This window comes from Bos indicus x Bos taurus, chromosome 14, assembly GCF_003369695.1.
Source record: "Bos indicus x Bos taurus breed Angus x Brahman F1 hybrid chromosome 14, Bos_hybrid_MaternalHap_v2.0, whole genome shotgun sequence".
Classification (NCBI taxonomy): Eukaryota; Metazoa; Chordata; class Mammalia; order Artiodactyla; family Bovidae; genus Bos; species Bos indicus x Bos taurus.
In genome coordinates, this window is record NC_040089.1 from 26,280,495 (window position 1) to 26,301,488 (window position 20,994).

At 42.8% G+C, this 20,994-nt stretch overlaps 1 protein-coding gene across 2 annotated transcripts in view; it reads right to left on the reverse strand.

The window, feature by feature from the left end:
• CA8 (carbonic anhydrase 8) overlaps window positions 1-20,994 on the reverse strand; it is an 84,393-nt gene that overhangs the window by 23,285 nt on the left and 40,114 nt on the right. For both annotated transcript variants that reach the window (XM_027561038.1, XM_027561037.1), the window contains exons 4-7: window positions 13,617-13,712; window positions 8,469-8,531; window positions 6,938-6,986; window positions 6,089-6,201 (exon numbers count right to left, since the gene is read on the reverse strand). In XM_027561038.1, coding sequence (XP_027416839.1) covers window positions 6,089-6,201; window positions 6,938-6,986; window positions 8,469-8,531; window positions 13,617-13,712 — 321 coding nt within the window. The remainder of the gene's footprint in view (window positions 1-6,088; window positions 6,202-6,937; window positions 6,987-8,468; window positions 8,532-13,616; window positions 13,713-20,994) is intronic.

Here is a 20,994-nt window from a genome sequence, read left to right on the forward strand (position 1 = left end):
AAGGCTGGTTCTTGTCCAGTCTCTGCTACCCAAGACCCAAACAACCCAACTGCTCTTCCTTTTCAAGCTCAGTTTCCACCTGTGAATAACAGAGATGAAGGTGATAACAGTATTCCAGGGGTGATATGAGGTAAATAAGATCATTCATGAAAACACTCAGCACAGCTCCAAGCACACAGAGAATGTTCATAAATAACCACATGACTTCTGAAGTCCAAGCTTCTGCGTTTGGAGATGATTATTTAGCTACAATTTTGTATGCAAGAAAGGAGACTAGAAATAATAAACCAGTTGACTGAGAAACAGAAGGTTCTCTTTCCTCCCATTCCCTGTGTGTGTGATCATATGTAAGAGCTGCAATCAGAACCTATAAACCCAGGACAGGGTCACCAATGAGCACTGTGGACTCAAAACTTGACTGCCTCGAGGTATTTCAAGAAATACTCCATTTCTTATTGACTCTGAAGCTTATTGCAAAGCTGAGTTAACTTTGTATTTACGTATTCTGAACTGAAGCTAAATCTTTCAAGCCCCAGGCCTCAGCCTGAAATACCTTCTGTGAAAACGACTTCTTCTAGAAGAGATCTGAGTCAACAGCCGGCCAGTCTCCAATCATTGCCTTCTCAGAGAGAACTGCTTCACAAGAAATGTTTTTCTCTGATCAGAGTGATGCTTTGAAGACTTCAAACATCAACAAAGATAGGGGAAAAAACACATCTCTCTGAAATGCCAATTTTTCTGAAGTAACCACCCCTCAGAATCCTTTAGTCACTTCAAATGGTTTCGAGTGCGCACTCTGTTATTGCACCAAAATGAGACAGAGTGAGAAAGAAGCAGAATAATATTCCGAGATAAAAGTCTTCAGCTAAATTCAAATGTCAGGGCCATACAGGGGCCATCATTATCAATCAGTATGTACGAGTTCATCGATTTTTAATGCTCCTCTACTTAAACATGGTATGTGTGTTCAGCCAATTTAAAAGAGAGAGATGGAGAGGAGAGAGATTTAACACTTGGGAGACACGTCCTCACCCGTGAAGGTAGAAAGCTGAGCAGCCACTGTTCCCTGAACTGGGTGGCACGCCCACCGGTCTACAACGTTCATTCCAGCCTTCACTGACATCTGACCTTGATGGCTCACTCAAAGTTCAGCTTTAAAACTGCTTTCTTCATGACAGCAGTTAACAGGCTAATTTCTAGGGTCTGAAGTTTGGCACACATTGCTTTTAGTAGTTCCAGGGGTCCTACCCACATTTTGTAATAGACTTGTTTTGATTTACATCTCATGTGTCATCATGTTAAAAGAAAACTAACACATAAAAGTCCCTGTTCTCATCTTATTTTCCTTTATCACCAGGAAATTCATAACAATACATGAATTGCTGCTGTTGTTTACTCGCTAAGTCATGTCCGACTCTTTGCAACCCCATGGACTATAGTGGAGTGGGTTGCCATTTCTTTCTCCAGAGGATCTTCCCAACCCAGAGATCGAACCCACATCTCCTGCGTTGTCACTGACAAGCCAGTGACAATAGTTACAGATCACTTTTTTAAATGTTTTAAATTACACTTATCCAAATCCATCCAATTGTGTGGGTTTCTTCCCGTAGCATACAGTCTGCTAACCAGAACAACACGAAAAAGTCAACCGACCAACCAGGGGCTCCCAGTCCCAGACACTAGGATTCTAGTGCTCAGGAAGATGTAAATGGTTCACGCTGGGCTCAGCTGTCAATACTACACTATAGGTACCAACTCCTCCTCCTGGACTAGCAGGCAGAGGATGGAACTCGCATCTCCTGCATTGGCAGGTAGATTCTTTAAGTTTGAGCCACCAGGGAAGCCCATAACACCCAACTACTTAGTAACATATGTTACCCCTATAAGAGGACACATTATTTCTTCAATACAAAGCTTTGTTTCTCAAAAAATCAACTTAGTAGCCATCCACCTGCCATTTGCTATTCTTTTTGTTATTTTCTATATCAATCCTCTCTCTGCCTCAGTCTCTATGTTTCTCTCCTCCTCTTCAAGCCCAACAAGGTGAGGCTCCTCAATTCTTGGTTTTGATTCTAGATTCACACCTTTACCCTTAGTTCCTCTCATTTTTGCTGCCTCTCTGGACCTTCTCTATTTTGGACTCTGCTTTCTCTGGAACTATATGAGCAGCAACAGTGAAACATTCAAATCAAGGACAAACTGATTCATTTTCTCCTAAGATTATCATTTTTTCCCCTAAATCACTCTAAATTGCAATTTAATGTACATGTGAGTGTGTGTGTGTCCATTTCCACACTCCTGCTCTCTGAACAGATGCTGCAACGGAGTTCTGCACTAACAGCACCTACATCTTCTTTTCTTGAAAAGAAACTGGAAAGTTATCCATTTCCAAGAGCAGTTGAAATTATTCCTTCAAATACACATTCCTTTGGCTTTGGCTCCCTTTGAGGAAAACACAGCTTATTTCCCAGTAATTGAGGAGCACGACTTAGTGAGTTAAGGTTAGACTTTGTCACTGACCTCGCTCAGGGGGATGGCTCCCTTTGAAGCCTGCAAGACCAAAAGGCATGATGAGTTGCCTCTGGGTTGTTGCATAATTTACTGGATGACATGGAAGTAAATCATCACATTACAGACTATTGGTTAGCATCCCCAATACTGTGCTAGCGAGAGAATCCTTTGTGGAATTCTAAGTGGAACTGAGAATTTTCTGTGGCTCAGCCAGGTTCATTCAAATTGACTTTCAATAAATAGACATTTACTGTGGTTACAGAGGAAAAGTTTATTTTTCATTAAAGATTTGACCTATTTTTAGAAAATTGCCCCTAAACTGCTGAACAAATGTGACTGCAGACCCTGAGCTGCTTCTGTTTCCTCTGCCAGTCTGACCCCTCCGCTGTGACTAACACAGTTGAAACTCTTATCCCGGGTCCCATTCAGCTCAGTGCTCCACAGAAACATCTCACTTCAGTTAATGATTCAGTTAACTGGCAATGACATTCCTTGTTCATGAATCTTTTCTTGCATGATGGCAACTTTGAAAAGAGATGAAGGCTTTCTCCACGGCAAACTGGCTGGATGGGCTGGGGTGTGGACCTAGAGCAGCCAGAACAGCATAAAGAAAGGGATGGTGGAGGAATGATACTGGAGAACAGAAGCCAAAGCTCAGCAACAGAGAAGCACCAAGATCCACCAGTGAACACACTGGGGCAAGAAACAAGAGTCAAGCATGAAGATTTCCCTGGCTGTGGGTAAGAATCCGCCTGCCAATGCAGGGGACGTGGGTTTTATCCCTGGTCCGGGAAAATCCCACATGCCAAAAGGCAACTAAATCCATGAGCCATGACTACAGTGCCTCAACTCTAGAGCCCAAGAACCAGAACTACTGGCTTCTTCTCCACATGCAGTAACTATTGAAACCCGAGCCCCCTAGAGCCTGTGCTCTGCAACAAAAGATGCCATTGCAATGGGAAACCCTTGCACTGCAACTAGAGAAAGCCTATGTATAGCAACAGAGACCCATCACAGACAAAATAATAAAATACATAAATGGAATTAACTTTAAAAAAAGAGTGAAGAGTGAGAATCAAGCAGTGGCCTCCTGGGCATATGTTTATAAAGCATAGTTACAGTAAGTTCCCTACATAGGAAAGAGTTCTGTTCCAAGAGCATGTTGGGAAGTCCAGTTTGTTTGTAAGTCCTACAAAGTTAGCCCAGGTATACCCAACTAATACAACTGGCTACATAGTACTGCTCTATAATAGGTCTATACTTTTCACAGAAATAATACATAAACAAACACAAGAAAGAAAACATTTTTAACCTTACAGTGCAGTACCTCGTTCGCATCTTGAAAGTTCACAACCTAAAGCTTCGTATGTAGGGCACTTACTGTATTTTCTACCTGCATGAGATGCACGCATCTTATTTAGAGTCTCTGTAGCATCTGTCACTCTTTACCTCCCTTCTCCACAACTTGGAAATCCTCTCTCCTGTCCTGGATCCCAGGACATCACTCCCTCCTGGCTGTCCCCAAGGCCCATGGGCAAGCCCTTGACTCCCTGTCTCCTCCATCTGCACTGAGGTTTTGCATTCAGCTGGGCTCTCTTGTCTTTCTCAACTTGAGCTGAACAGATCATCAAATTCATTTCTATTTCCTGGACATGAAGCTAGAATTCACTTCTCAGCTTCCCCTACAACCAGGTGTGGCCATGGGTTAAGTTCCAGCCAATAGAATGGAAGCATAAATGGTGTTCTCCATTTCTCAGTCTACTCTTTAGAAAGCAGTCTCCCTTCAGATCCTCCACATGTTTCCCCCTCCTGCTCACTATATTCCCACACCTAAGAGAAGAGAGGTATTAAAGATGGCAGAGTGTCTTGCAACCCCATTTCCTGAGTGGCTACACAGAGAAAAGCCTTGACTGTGAAGAAAAAATACATCTGTTAGATTTTAAGAGTGTAAAAAAAAAAATAAATTCTTACTGTGATAAGTCATTGAAAATTTTTTAAGATTTTTGTGATGTGGACCATTTTTAAAATCTTTATTGAATTTATTACAATATTGCTTCTGTTTTATGCTTTGGTTTTTTGGGCCCTGAAACATGTGGGATCTTAGCTCTCCACCCAGGGAGAGAACCCACATTCCCTGCATTGGAATGCAAAGTCCTGACCACTGGACCACCAGGGAAGTCCCCAGTCACTGAAGTTTTGGGGTATATCTGTTACAGCAGCTACCATCTTTGCTGTTAAATTTCGTCTATATCTCTTTAGTCCAAACCTCTATTCTTAACATTCAACTCAAATTTCTAATTTCTTCCCTCTCCTTTAACAGACTCACTCCTAATATTTTTCAGGAGTTATTCCCTGGACCTTCCAGTCTGAACTGGGTTTTCGCCCTGTGTGCTTCCAGAGCGCCTTACTTATGACACAACACAGTTGCCTGTATGAACATCTGCCTCCTCAACTCCACAGTGAACTTTTTAAGAATAAACACTGTGTTTTAATCTCTGGATCCTCTGTGTCTGGTTGGCACTCAGGAATAGTTTCTCATAAGAAAAAAAAAAGACTGACCAGATAAAGGAATTGGGATTTGTCATATGAAAACCAGGAAGACCCAAAGGTGGTGTGATCAAAGCTTCTAAAACAATGAAACAATGAAGATGCTGAATGGGTATCTTTTAAAGTCAATCCTCAGAAAAAGAGAAAGAAGAAACTGTTCAGAGCTGAAAGAGGTGTTTTAAAGATTTAAGGACAAACAAAAGAAAGCTTTTCTGAATAGTGAATAAACTTGAACTTCTTATAAAATATAAGGGGTATAATAGTTTGTAAAGAATTTCTAAAGGAAATTTAGCTTATTTATTTAGCATATTGCCTAAGTCTTTTGAGAGTGATCATTAATAATGCTGTCTTCTTAGCATTAACAAATGGTACATTTAGTATCAAATATTATGATACTAATAACGTCAAAATCAATGTTGAAACACATTGTAGTGAGCATGCATCCTGCCCCACCAGTGACATCCCAGTGACAATTCACCTTGGTGCCTCACACGCTGCATTAGCATCTAGAGCACCTACGCTGAACCCAAGGTGGGGGACAGCAGACCAAAAGTGGCTAGAGAACAATCCAGAACTTTACAGGGCATTCTTTCTAGGTCCCCCACTCTCTCCATACAGAATTTTCCTGTACAAGCCAAGAAAGAGCTATTACAAAGCCCGAGTGTGAGTTACAGAAATAACCAGTGTTCTCACCTCACCTCCAAGAACTTTCTCCTCTCCAATACCTGAGAAATCCCACATGAAGCAGTAACTAGACTAATGAACAGTTTGGGTATTTCACTGACTTCTATTTACTCTATAAAAACTGACTTTTAAAATACAGATGGTAAATGGAAGCTGGGTTTTGTTCATCCTTAACCTTTCAACTACTTTCACTGGCTCAAGACATTTAACTTTATCTGAAGAGATGTGACTGATCTAATTGAGCCGAAAGGAGCAAGAACATGAAACAGACATTTCCCTTTTACAGAGAGAAAATTTACCCTTTAATGCAAAACTTCATCCTGGAAGGTTAAAGCCCTCCTCTCACCTGTAGCTGGGATATTGTCAGAGGGTATCGGAATAATATCCAGGTCACACCTTCGCTGCAGGGCGGGATGGTGAGAGAGCCTTCATAGACCCAGTAATCACGCAGCAAGGGATCTGTGCCACCACATGGACCAATCACGGAAAGATGAGTTAATGAAAAATAATTTGGAAGAGTCCAACAATCATTTTCAAACTTACAAACCATCCAGATAACATGTCTCAGAAAGATGTCATTTTTAAACTGAAGCCTCACATATATATTTTAAAACTAATCATATGAAGAAAACAATCAATGGAGAACATGATGTATCCTCTATTATTTATAGTGATTTTGTATCAATGAATTCCTATACATATTTAAATATGGTTATATAAACTAGATACATAAACACTTGATATACTATACCAGGTGTGTGTGTGTGTGTGTGTGTGTGTGTGTGTGTGTGTGTGTGTGTGTGCTCAATTGTGTCCAACTCTTTACGACCTCATGGACTGTAGCCCACCAGGCTGGACAGAATACTGGCAAGAATACTGGCAAGAATACTGGAGTGGGTTGCCATTCCCTTCTCCAGGGGCTCTTTCCGACTCAAGGATCAAACCTTCATCTCCTGCACTGCAGGTGGATTCTTTACTGTCTGAGCCACCAGGGAAGCTCAGTGGTAAAATGTTTATTATCTCAAAAAGTTTACTCCCAAGTTTAGAACAATCTGAAACTGGTAACAACTACAAAGAACATTAATTATAAAGAAAGCTTACTAACTCGTAAGACACAGTTGTGTATATTCTGAGAAAAACAATGCAGTCACAGCCACAGTTAAAATTTACCCTATGCAACCCAATAAATGCTTACCTGGTAATAAAGTGTTAGGATTAAAGCAGGGTATTGTTTTGGACTTCCCCTGAAAAAAAGAAAATGTACCCCACGTTAACACAAAATTTTAGAATAAGAACATTTATAAGCACTAAAAATCGAGGTTGAAGTCTTTTCTTTTTGGCCACACTGTACATGTGGGATCTTACTTCCCTGACCAGAGATCAAACCCATGCCCCTTGCGGTGGAAGCATGGATCCTTAATCACTGAACCCGCCAGCGAAAGCCCTGAAGTCTTTTCTGAATGCCAGATCCCACAGGTTTGTGGGTGTGTCAATCTGTCTTCTCACTGGAGTGACACGGCTTGGTTCCAACAGGACGTTCCTGCTCTGAGTCTGTAACTATTTTTGCTATGGCCACAGCTCAGGAATTTCCCTATAATTCCTGGTGTGAAACTTAAAAGTGTCCATCCAGTGTCTGTCTGCCCCTCATCACTGCCTTTCCTGCTCCTGGAGTAGAGATGTGGGCCTTGACCCAGGGAGTCTTTAGAAATGACTTTCCTCCTGAAACTCTGCTCTCAGTTTCTAACCTTCTTGGCAGCACAGTAGGTACATGCTCAGTTGCTTAGTCGTGTTCGACTCTTTGCAACCCCATGGACTCCAGAATACCGGAGTGGGTCGCCATTTCCTTCTCCAGATTTTCCTGACCCAGGATCGAACCTGGGTCTCCTGAGTCTCCTGTACTGCAGACTCTTTATCTGCTGAGCCACTGGGGCAAATCAACCTTAAGTCACCTTCTCAGGGAGGTATCACTTATGACTTATGTGAGCTTGTGTTGCTTCTCTTTTCACATAAATACTCTGAAGTGTGGTCGCCACAATTTTTATTTCTTTCATTTATACTACCTCCCTATATCCAGAGGGCAGAAAGATGTACACAGGAGGCCTGGGTTGCTCAAATCCTAAACAATTCCCCCAAAAAGTCCTGTCTTCAAGCCTAGCCCTTGGCTGCCTCCTGGGAGATGGTCTCTGAGTCCTTGGAATAAGCCTCCTGATAAGAGTGGCTCTGTGTGCCTGAGGCCTTGGGCAGGCTGTACCAGTTGGACCAGATAAGTTTATCCCAACAAAGTAATTTATGGTGGAAGCCTGGTTTTGCTCAGGGTTGGGGCTGGAGGGCTGGAGTCAGCATAGCTGAGGTCAGTCCCTGAGGCACTGCCCAGGCATAACTGACCCCCAATAAAATCCCTGGACACCAAGGCTCGGGTAAACTTCCCTGGCTAGCAGCGCTTCACAAGTGCTGTGCCATCACTGCTGGGAGAATCAGCTGTGCCCCCAGGCACCTCGACTGGGAGGGCACGTCTGAGAGCTTGTACCTGGTTTCTCCAGGACTGCGCCCCACCCACCTTTTCACTGTGCTGACTTTTTTTGATCTGTATTCCTCCACTGGAATAAACCACAACCAGGAGACTAACGGCTTGTCTGAGTCCTTTTAGGGAATCTCCAAGCCCGAGGATAGACATGGAAGGCTCTTACCTAACCAGTATTTTTATCTTCTTTTAGAGAATGACTTACCTTATACTGAATATCCTGGAGGATTTCAGTCACAGCCTTCAGGCCCACGTGCTCTTTTCCGATCTGCAATGTATAAAGTATAAACCATAGCTACTAAGCATTTAAATACGTAAGTAAAATAACCAACTGAAGTGAAGTTCAAGTTCACCTGAAAGTCCTTCTTGGGAATACAAGACTTACTTCTTAATAAATAGGTCAACATCTACTAAAGGCAATTAAAGTACAAGAAAGTATTAGATATGTTCCTGGGCATTTCCAAGAATCTATTCTAAATTTACCTTGCTAGGTATAGATTTTACCCACTGTCCTACACATTTGTATTTATATATTTATTAACATATTTATGTTTATATATATATCTAATCACATAACACTGTAACATAAAAGTTTTGAGGATATTTCTAAATTAGAACTATTCACACACGCCCAAAGCCTTCTATTTTTACTTTTAGCATTTCTAGATCATTATTATAATGACTGTATTCATGTTGAAAATTTTTTATTAACTCCAAAAAATAAGTATGTGATTTCATATGCTAAAGTCACTGAAATTGAGACACTTATTTCTTATCATTGGACATAACTCTGTAATCACCTATTTATTCTTAAATAAATAAGAATATGCTGTTTGTAGCTTTCTATTTTAAAGCATTATATATCATCACATATTTTCAGTGCATAAAATGTCCCAAGGAATTTGAGATTTTAAAAAGAATATGATGTGAGGTATTCTTGACTCTAACTTTAAAAATTATAAGTGTAATCTCATTTCTACTTTTCAGTCAAGTTTCAACAGTTTCTGTCCATGCTAATGGAAGGCAGTCACAACAGAGACCACTTATGTCAGATAAACAATCCCTGTTATGGTTTGCTTTTTCTTTTGCACATAAATTTTTGGAGAATGATCCACAAGGACCTACAAGAGCTGTCACCATGTTCACTCGCCCGGCTTCTCTCCATTGTGAACCAACTTGGAAAAACACTAGGTCAAAGGGGATCAAAGGAAAGAGGTGCGACAGGAAACTCATACAACCTAACACAGGCCACTGAGTTCCAAATAATCAAGATTATATTTTCCAAATGTTTGCAATTCCTGAGATAGGCTCTAGAAATAGAAAATGAATTCTCTTAAGTTACTCTGTGTGTGTGTGTGTGTGTGTGTGTGTATCTTAGGCAAAATGTACTCCTTGGTGTCAAAGTGTGGACCTGTAGGCAGATGCCTGCACCCCACCTTCAGGGAAAAACAGACTCCTTTGCTGTATTGGTGGCTCAGACAGTAAAGAATCTGCCTGCACTGTGGGAGACCCAGGTTCAATCCCTAGATCAGGAAGATCACCTAGAGAAGGAAATGCCTACCCACTCCAGTATTCTTGCCTGGAAAATTCCATGGACAGAGGCCTGGCAGGCTACAGTCCATGGGGTTGCAAGGAGTCAGACATGACTGAGCAACTAACACTTCCACTTTCTGTTGTACTGGTTTAAGCAAAATGTAGTATTTGGATGCTTACACCCACAGGTGGGCTTTGTCGTCACTTCACGCATCTCTGATCAGAGCATAATTCTCTGAACAGCCCACGTCTGAACACTGTGAGGCCACACAGTTTAGTGGCCCAGGAACAAGGTCACTTGCATTGGATGCTGGGTTCCGACCTTGACTCACTTTTCAGTCTTGAGCAAGTTTACCTAACCTCTCTGTCCTTCAGCTTTCTTCTCTATACAGCAGGGAGGATTCAAGTGACGGAGTTGAAAAAAAGACTCAGTCAAACAAAAACCTTAGAATAGGGCACGGTGCATCGAAACTCAGTGATTATTACCCAGATCACTCTTACTCAGAATGCCACACAGCATCAAATACAGCATTTAATAACTATTACTGCCTCTTTCTATCTATAAAGGTTCTATACTTTGTGGACATAACTATATTTTGCAGCCAATTCCAGCTATCGCTCCATCTCGTTCCTTCCATTCTTTGTCAAAGTCCTGCCTGAAGAGGTTACAGCCACCAAAAAGAAAATAAAGATGATGCTCTGCACAGCCCAGTCCCTAAAATCCTACAACAGTGTGGGTGACAACGCAACCTGGGGCCAAGAGTCCACCCGCAACTAGGTAACTTCTGACCTCTGCCCTTCGCCACCTTTCACCACTGCCCAGAATGCCAGCCCTCCGGTCAGTTTCCTCTCTGAGAACCTCAGCCCTGCAAAGCCCTGAATTTTTCAACTTCTATGGCTAATCCCCTCACTTCCCACCACACCCTCTGGAATGGGACGATGCCACATCTTTGACAAGCTCCCTGACACCTCCTGGTCTCTGTGAACCCCTTGGATCTGCTCAAGGTCTTCACTCCAAGCCTTATGAGTGGACACTGTGCAGCCTCCCTCAAAGATGAGATTAAGAGCTCTGGCCAGTGCCTGGCTGTTACCTTCTGATGGGTCTTCTGTTTCACAAGCCCAAGGCCAGCCCCCTCTGAGTGGACTGCCCTCCTCCCATACTATCCTGGCTCCACTATCACTCACTGATCCACTGGTAACAACCAATGGTCGTTCCCTCCTGCAGTCACCCCAGAGGACTTCAGCATCCCTGGGTGTGACCTATGCCCTCCCTGGCCTCTCTCTTGACCCCTCACTCCATGTCCCTCAGCTCCATCCCACCTCTGTCAACCAATCCTGAGAATGTGCCCTGGATTTGTTTCCACTCTGACACCCACAACTCCACAGACCATCCCCTCTGACCGTACCTGCCCACCCATCCATCCCTCTCCTCTCTTCTCTTTCTTCCTATTCACTGATCACAAGGAGTCAAGCCCTGGGGTCCCTCTTGGCTCTGTCTCTTTCCTTTCCTGCCTACCCTGGAAGACATCTCTCCATCCTCTAGTCCCTCTGCCCTCCTAAATCAACTGCTCTGCAACCCATCGATGCCACAATTAATTTGCTAGAATTCTCTGCACCTCACAGTGGATGAAGAGACTAGCCCACTGTCCGCTGTCCTAGACTATCTGTGATGTTCAATTTCAAGTCGGTCTCCCACCCTGACAGTCAAGTCTGTTGTCATTCACCTCCTGAGCTATTTCAAAACTCAATCCCACACCCACATTTCCTCTGCTCTATAAATAATTTTGCTGTGCGTGTCTGGGAGATAATACAGGTCATCAGGCATGAACTCCCCTAATTTCCTGTCTTTCTTCACCTAAACGTGCTTGCCATTGGTGCCCACCCTTTCCTCCTAGCCCTCTGTTTTGGAGAAAGGGTGGGCCCTTCCTGTCCAGGGTCAGTGCATCCATATAACTCTCATCTGACACCCCCCACTTCCTCTGGGGCTCTTCTACATCAATCATCTCCTTTCCTGCAGTATTTTCAAACTATATCTGCACTAGTTTTTTTTTTTTTTTTTATGTAATTATTTATTTGTCTACACTGGGTCTTAGTTGGGATAGGAAGGATCTTCAATCTTCACTGTGGCATGAGGGATCTTTTTTTTTTCAGGAAGCAAACTCTCAATTGCAGCATGCGGCATCTAGTTGCCCAACCTGGGATCAAACTCGGACCCCCTGCACTGGGAGTGCAGAGTCTCAGTCACTGGACCACCAGGGAAGTCCTGCACCAGCTCTTTTTGCTCAGAATAAAAACACAGGCCCACCCTGGATCTCAAAACGAAACAAACTGAACCTAGCTGGGCACCTCATCGCTAGTTATCACCCCTTCTGTCTTTGAGTCAAGTTTCTTGAAAGCCAAGTCCATCCTCACTGCCTGGACCCTCCCCTCCGCTTTCCCAGCCTCTGACCTAAGTGCAAGGCCCAGATGTGGTCCTTTCCTCTCTGCCTTGGCTGACACTCAGGATCAGCCCTTCTTTCCTCCGTGAACATCTGTGCTCAGTTTCTGTGATATTGCTCTTTCCTGAGAAAGGCATCGTCACATAGATAATATGGATCTTCCTTCACGCCCTGCATTGGCAGGAGGATTCTTTACCACTGAGCCACCTGGGAACCCCCTCCAGGGTCTCTTTCAGCTCTAAATCTTTTATTGCATCAAGAAGACGATACGACAAAGTTTAAAAGAGTCACCTGAAAAACTAAAATCTTACCTTTGAAAGCATACGGTCCAATTTGTACATTTTACTGTAAGTATGTTAGATGTTCAGTTGTGTCCAACTCTTTGCGACCCCATGGACTGTAGCCCACCAGGCTCCTCTATCTATGGGATTCTCCAGACAAGGATACTGGAGTGGGTTGTCATTTCCTCCTCCAGGAGTATATTTCACTCAATGCATATAATGTTCTTTGCCCAACAAAGAGTTCATATCTAAACTCTTTATCCACCAAGGTTTTTGTCAGTCTTATTTCATCCATGTTTTTCTACAAGGCTCTTCCAATCATCTTAGAAAAAAAATTACTCATAACAAATAGCTAAAGGAATCTACTGCACGATTATACTATGGACTTTTCTTAGATTTTGCAGTGAGGCAGGGTCCAAAAACATTTCCTGAAACTCTTTTTCATTAATGAAATGAACTCTGCCTTTAGGAGACATTTTCTCATTCATTTCTCCAATGACTCTGAATGCCATTCTGAAAAAAATTTCTGATAACACACTGAACCATTTTCTACCAGTGAATATGGCTGAACTTGATCCACAGAGACCACAGTTTCTTTTTCTTTTTTTTAATTTTATTTCTTTATTTTTGGCCATGCTGGGTCTTTGCACAGATTTCGCTAGTTACTCTGAGTGGGGGCTACCTTCAAGCTGTGGTCCCCAGGCCTCTCACTGCCGTGGCATGGCTTCTCTTACAGAGCACAGGCTATAAGGCCCTCGGGCTTCAGTAGTTGCCGCACATGGGCTCAAAAGTTGCTGTTCCCAGGCCCTACAGCATAGCCTCAATAGTTGTGGCACACGGGCTTAGATGGTCTGAGGCAGATGGGATCTTCCGGGACCAGGGATTGACCTATGTCTCCTGTATTGGGAAGCAAATGCTTTACCATTGAGTTACCAGGGAAGCCCCAAGTTTTCTATTTTTAAACTACCAATGTTCTCTGTATAAGCACTTAATGTCCCTTCTAAGTAGTAAAACTGAGAGAGAACAAAAAACCTTCTGCACAATGAATTAGAAAAGAAGCATCTCTGAACAATGTAGTAATCTTAACAGGAGACCGTTTACCTGGACAAACAAAGCGATGATAGCGATTCCATGGGGCTTCCCCACAGCCTCATCGATACTGCCAAACAAGGTGGAGTTCCAGTGGATCAGGTGGAGCTGGATGAGCAATGACAGAGAGGCAACCTCGTTACTAAAGGCACTTCTGTTTAGGAAAACAAAGATATATCAACTTCTCCTTGACCCTATCCATATGGTATGGTATGCAACAACAGCATTACAGACAGATACAAAGAGATGACTGGTTGAATCCTGGTTCTCTGTGTGAATTCCTTCCTTCTTACTTCTCAACAGAAGCAGGGCTCAGTGCCTCTCAAGTTCTGCTTCTGTCCTGATCAGGAGCACATCTGAGGGGACTTGCAGATTTCAAATTGATTTTGTTGCCTTCCTTAGAGACATCCCCTCTGGCTCTTCCTGAAATGAAACTCCAGGTCTGATCACAAAGAACTCATTGAAAGGATTAGTACCTATACACTCCAGGACTGTGTCACCCACCATCTCCATCAAGAATGACACAAAGCCAGTCTCACATTCTGTAAATTAGTTCAACTTTCTAAGAATATGTAGAGATAGCATCCTATGAAAAGCACTGCATCATTTTTTAAAGCATGGTAAAGTAATGAATGCCAATGTGGAGCTCTTTTTTAAAAAAGGGCATTTCCTGCACTGCAGATAAAATTTTATCTGTGAAGGAATGTCAAACAATACTCTAGAGGACTCTCTCACTCTTAGCCCTATAGAGCTCTGTGGTTTCCAGGTTTATCTAGAATACGCACTTGCTTCTACAGGGCTGATAAAACACTTAAAAGAAGCCAAATTCAACTCCCTGGTTAAAATCAAATGGCCGCTGAGGTTCTCAGTATAACAGTAGTTAGGCAAACCTTCTGCCGAGAATACTAATCATCGCTTTACATTTTAATCAAGTTATAATTACTTACCTCCTGAAAACACTGCCTCATTTAAGAATTCATCCAAAAAGACACACTAAAATTCAGACACCTTGTCCTTTTAGCGTCCATATTAAAATATGAAGGAAAATTATCAAGGAAGATCGCTCTAAATTTGAAGCTTCTCTTGTTTTCCCAGCTAGAATTCAAATTATAAAGCTGACCACTAGAGGGAAGTAATGAGACCCTCTGTCTATAATTTTATAGAAATAATAAACCAGGACAAGACTCTTCAGAGTTCTTGGACTGCAAGATCAAACCAGTCATTCTTAAAGGAATTCAACCCTGAATATTCATCGGAAGGACTGATGCTGAAGGTGAAGCTCCAATATCTTGTCCACTTGATGTGAAGAGTCCATTCATTGGAAAAGACCCTGATGTTGGCAAAGACTGAAGGCAACAGGAGATGGCAGCGGCAGAGGATGAGATGGTTAGATAGCATCACAGACTCAATGGACGTGAATCTGAGCAGACTCCGGGAGATAATGGAGGACAGAGGAGAAAGATATGTTGCAGTCCATGGGGTCGAAAAGAGTCAGACACAATTTAGTGACTGAACAACAAAAACAAGAACCCAGGACAGGTCAGGCTATGAAAAGCTCTCATGAACTTGGCTGTTGTTCAGTCGCTCAGTCGTGTCTGACTCTACAACACCATGGACTGCAGCACGCCAGGCTTCCCTGTCCTTCACCATCTCCCAGAGCTTGCTCAAACTCTCCATCGAGTCTGTGATGCCATCCAACCAACTCATCCTCTGTTGTCCCCTTCTCCTCCCACCCTCAATCTTCCCCAGAATCAGGGTTTTTCCTAATGAGTCAGCTCTACACAGCAGGCCAAAGTATAGCAGCTTCAGCTTCAGCATCAGTCCTTTCAATGAACACTCAGGACTGATCTCCTTTAGGATGGACTGGTTGGATCTCCTCACAGTCCAAGGGATTCTCAAGAGTCTTTTCCAACACCACAGTTCAAAAGCATCAATTCTTCGGCACTCAGTCTTCTTTATGGTCCAACTCTCACATCCATACATGACCACTGGAAAAACCATAGCCTTGACTAGACGGACCTTTGTTGGCAAAGTAATGTCTCTGCTTTTGAATATGCTGTCTAGGTTGGTCATAACTTTCCTTCCAAGGAGTAAGCGTCTTTTAATTTCATGGCTGCAGTCACCATCTGCAGTGATTTTGGAGCCCAAGAAAATAAAGTCTGTCACTGTTTCCACTGTTTCCTTATCTATTTGCCATGAAGTGATGGAACCAGATGCCATGATCTTAGTTTTCTGAATGCTGAGTTTTAAGCCAGCTTTTTCACTCTCCTCTTTCACCTTCATCAGGAGGCTCTTTAGTTTTTCTTCGCTTTCTGCCACAAGGGTGGTGTCCTCTGCATATCTGAGGTTATTGATATTTCTCCCGGCAATCTTGATTCCAGCATGTGCTTCATCCAGCCTGGCATTTTGCATGATGTACTCTGCATAGAAGGTAAATAAGTAGGGTGACAATATACAACCTTGACGTACTCCTTTTCCTATTTGGAACCAGCCTGTTGATCCACGTCCAGTTCTAACTGTTGCTTCTTGACCTGCATCTGAGTTTCTCAGGAGGCAGGTGAGATGGTCTGGTATTCCCATCACTTTAAGAATTTTCCAGTTTGTTGTGATCCATGTAGTCAAAGGCTTTAGCGTAGTCAATGAAGCAGATGTTTTTTCTGGAATTGTCTTGCTTTTTCTATGATCCAATGGATGTTGGCAATTTGATCTCTGCTTCTAAATCCTTTTCTAAATCCAGCTTGAACATCTGGAAGTTCTCAGCTCACATACTATTGAAGCCTAGCTTGAAGAATTTTGAACATTACTTTGCTAGCATATGAAATGAGTGCAACTGTGTGGTAGTTTGAACATTCTTTGGCACTGCTTTTCTTTGGGATTGGAATTAAAACACCTTTTCCAGTCCTGTGGCCACTGCTGAGTTTTTCAAATTTGTTGGCATATTGAGTGAAGCACTTTTACAGCATCATCTTCTAGGATTTGAAATAGCTCAGCTGGAATTCCATCACCTCCACTAGTTTTGTTCATAGTGATGCTTCCTAAGGCCCACTTGACTTTGCACTCCAAGATGTCTGGCTCTAGGTGAGTGATCACACAGTTGTGGTTACTGGGTCATTAAGATCTTTTTTGTACAGTTATTCTGTGTATTCTTGCTACCTCTTCTTAATATATTCTGCTTCTGTTAGGTCCATACTGTTTCTATCCTTTATTGTATTCATCTTTGCATGAAATGCTCCCTTGGTATCTCTAATTTTCTTGAAGAGATCTCTAGTCTTTCTTATTCTATTGTTTTCCTCTGTTTCTTTGCACTGAACTTGGACTGCCCAGTAAATGTAACTGTCAAGGCACTGCCTTTAAGAAAGCAATGTTCTATAACTCTTCAATTAATAAGGAAAGACAGACCAACTTAATCTTTCCATTTCTGGCTGCAACAGTATCTTTGGTGTCCCAGTGGTACAGATAAGTGTACAGTGGAACAGATAAGAACTGTTTGCCATAATTAAAATCAACAAGAAAAAAAGGCCAAGGTTGAAATCTATCTTGATTTCACAAATTACAAAGTTCAAATAAATGATTTTCTTACTTCTTATGGTAACAGTAAGGAGTATTTTTTTCTGAAACAAACTAAAAACGCATGTTTTGAGGTTGGCTGCTTTCAGTTCTTCTGTTTTCCTTTCTGTTCCTTTGGCGCTCCTCCTAATTCAGTAACATCCCATCACTCACACCCGTTCCTCCAAAACTACTTCACATGTTTTTGTGTTTAAAAAATGGAGGGTCCCCACTCCTTGAGTGTGTGCTGCTCATGGTGATTTTATTTCAAAGAGTATGGTACAGGATACCTGACAGTGGAGAAACATGGCCAATGCCACCTGGGCCAGGTGAGCAGACCAACATGAGAAGTCATCAGATAGCGCTGACACAGGCACCCTGGACATGAATGATGAATACGACATTTTATCTCTATGTTCTTCCTCCCAGTAACCCATAACCCCAGTGTAACCATGAAGAAAACATCGGACAAATCTTAACAGAGGGATATTCTACAAAATATCTGACCAGTATGTCTCAAAACTGTCAAGGTCATCAAAAACAAAAAAATAGCCTGAGAAAATGTCACAGCCAAGAGGAATCCAGGGAAACAGGAGAATGTAAATGTAATGTGGTGCTACAGATGAGGTCTTGTAACAGAAAAGGGACTTTAGGTGAAAACGAAGGAAACAATAAAACAAGGACTTAGCATATCAAGACTGGACAACGAATTACGACCAATGTGCCATACCAAGATGTTAAAAACATGGGAAACTGGATCTGAGTTAGATATGAACTTTCTGTCGCTCAGTCATGTGCCCAACTCTTTGCAACCCCATGGACTGTAGCCCACCAGACTCCCCTGTCCATGGGATGTCCCAGGCAAGAATATTGGAGTGGGCTGTCATTTCTTTCGCCAGGGGATCTTTCCAACCCAAGTACTGAACCCGCATCTCTTCTGTCTCCTGCATGGTCACTCTTTTACTACTAGCGCCACCTGGGAAGCCCAATTTTATAGAATTTTCTGTACTATTTTCATAATTTTCCTGTAAATCTAAAACTGTTCTTAAAAAAAAAATACAATCTATTATAGAAAGAAAGAGGGAACTTCCTAGCAGTTCAGTGGTTAGAACTCCACACTTTCACTGCCAAGAGTGGGCTCAATCCCTGGTCAGGGAACTAAGATACTCCAAGCTGCAGAGTATGGAAAAAAGAAGAAAGGAAGAGAAAGAAAGAAAAGAAAAATTAAGGGAAATGCTGGCACTTTCACCAATCCAAGCTAAAAAGGATAACAGAAGATTGCTATGACCTTCATGTGAGTGGTAAAATAACAGAGAACGAAAACAGCAAGAGAATCTCTGCCACCTGGCTTTCATCCTACCATCTGGATCTTAAATAATGACTGGAGACGGGATGGTAGTTAAGGAGCAAAACAGAGTCTTCCCTCACAGTCCACAAGGAACCCAAGCTTTAGAAACAAAGCTCTGGTCTGGGATTTATGAGAAACTCTTTTCTCGTGGAGGTGCTTTCTCTTGTTGTTTCGTTGCTCAGCTGTGTCTGATTCTTTGCGACTCCATGGGCTATAGCCCACCAGGCTCCTCTGTCCATGGGATTTTCCAGGCAAGAATACTGGAGTAGGTTACCATTTCCTTCTCCAGAGTATCTTCCCAACCAGGGTTTGAACCAGCATCTCCTGCATTGGCAGGTGGACTCTTTATGGCTTTGCCTCATTAAGACCAAACAAAACATAATCAGAGATCCCTTTTCCACAAAACTAGAAGATAGTTAATTGAAGTACCAGGAAAATTTCCAGCGCATTCTGAAAACCAGTTTAACTATTACTGCTGACTTAAATGCTCAGTCCTCATCCATCACACACTCTACATTTTTGCCACCTCTCGGCTTTAGCTCCCTCTGTGTTCCCTGAGCCCTGCCTCACTCCAACCTGTATAAGTTTGCTGCCATAACATAGGACCACAGACTAAGTGGCTTAACCACGAAATCTATTTTCTCAGAGTTCTGGAGGCTTGATGTCCAAGCTCACGGTGTGGGCAGGGTTGGTTTCTCCTGAAGCCTCTCTCCTTGGTCTTGCAAACACCCACCTTCCCCCTGTGACCTCACATGGTCTTTCTTCTGTGCATGTCTGTGGCCAGATTCCCTCTTCGTGTAATGACACCAGTTACACTGGACTAGGGCCTGCCCCAATGACCTCATTTTAGTCTAATAACCTCTGTAGAGATCCTGTCTGCAAATACAATCACACTCTGCTATATCAGGAGCTAAGACTTGAACACATGAACTGGTTGGCAAGGGATGGAGGGATGCAGGGTGGGGAGAGAAGATCCAATTCAGCCCCAACACGGCCTATTTTCCCCTTTCCTTCCTCCCCAGCTTAATGAAGTTTTTCCAGATCTGAAAATCTTGAACTACCCACATCAACTCATCATCTCCCAGGGCCCCTTCTTCATTCCTATCCTCTTGTTGCTGTTCAGTTGCTCAGTTGCATCCAACTCTTTGTGACCCCATGAACTGCAGCATGCCAGGCCTCTCTGTCCCTTACCATCTTCCAGAGTTTGCCCAAGTTCATATCCATTGAATCAGTGATGCCATCCAGCCATCTCATCCTCTGTCACCCCCTGCTCCCCCTGCCCTCAATCTTGTCCAGCATCAGCATCTTTTCCAATGAGTCAGCTCTTCACATCAGGTGGCCAAAGTACTGGAGCTTCAGCTTCAGCATCAGTCCTTCCAGTGAGTATCCAGGGTTGGTAAGTATTCGTCTTCTGTTCTGCCTTATATTAGTGTTGGTTCAGTTTCACAGAGCAAAGTCACTGTGCTTCAGTGCCTGTGATGAACTGAGAGCACTTTGGGGGTAATGGGGCTGAAAAGTTAGAGGGCTTCAGATAGCACAGAGGTTTAAAGATTAATCAAAACTGTGCTTTGGGAAATGTTAAAGCAATATATTATGGCAGTGACTATGATTATTACTTATGCTGCTTAGAACCAAACTCCCCCACGCTGATATCTTTCCTTCAAAGGTCTTCTTAGCAGAATAGGGATAGATGGAAGTATTTGGCATGGGAGGTGGGAAGATAAGCTAGGTGGCTACAACAAAAGTTCCGACAGAAAATTATTCTAAGGGTGCATCCTTTGTGCTAAGTTGCTTCAATTGTGTCTGACTCTTTGTGACCCTGTGGACTGCAGCCCGACAGGCTCCTCTGTCCATGGGATTCTCCAGGCAAGAATACTGGAGTGGGTTGCTATGCCCTCCTCCAGGGGATCTTCCCAACCCAGGGACTGAACCCGTATCTCTTATATGTCTCCTTCATTGGTGCTTTTTACCACTAGGATCACCTGGGAAGCCCCTGTTAAGGGTATCTGATGGTTAACTTTGTGTGACACCATGGCTCTGGTGCCCAGTTGCTTGGTCAAGTACCAGTCTAGATGTAGCTATGAAGGTATTCAATATTTTTAGCTCTGATAGGGTTTAAATCAGTCAACTGAGGGACTTCCCTGGTGGTCAAGTGGTTAAGAACTCGCCTTCCAATGCAGGGACACAGGTCTGATCCCTGGGCAGGGAACTAAGATCCCAAATGCAACTAAATTCATGCTCCACAAAAGAGGCCCACATGCTGCAACTGGAGAAAGTCCACAAGGAAAGGGCCAGCACAGCCAAAAAAAAAAAAGACAAACAAAAACCTATTGTTATTTTCTCAGCATCATGACCCTCATCCCTTCCTATTTAAAAAATCTGACCTAGGATAAAAACTGTAAAGCTTCATTTAACTGTTTTAGAGGAACTCTCTGCTCTTCTGCTAAAGAGCTCACAAATTCCAATTTCCTGCCTTGATGATGCCACTAGGCCATT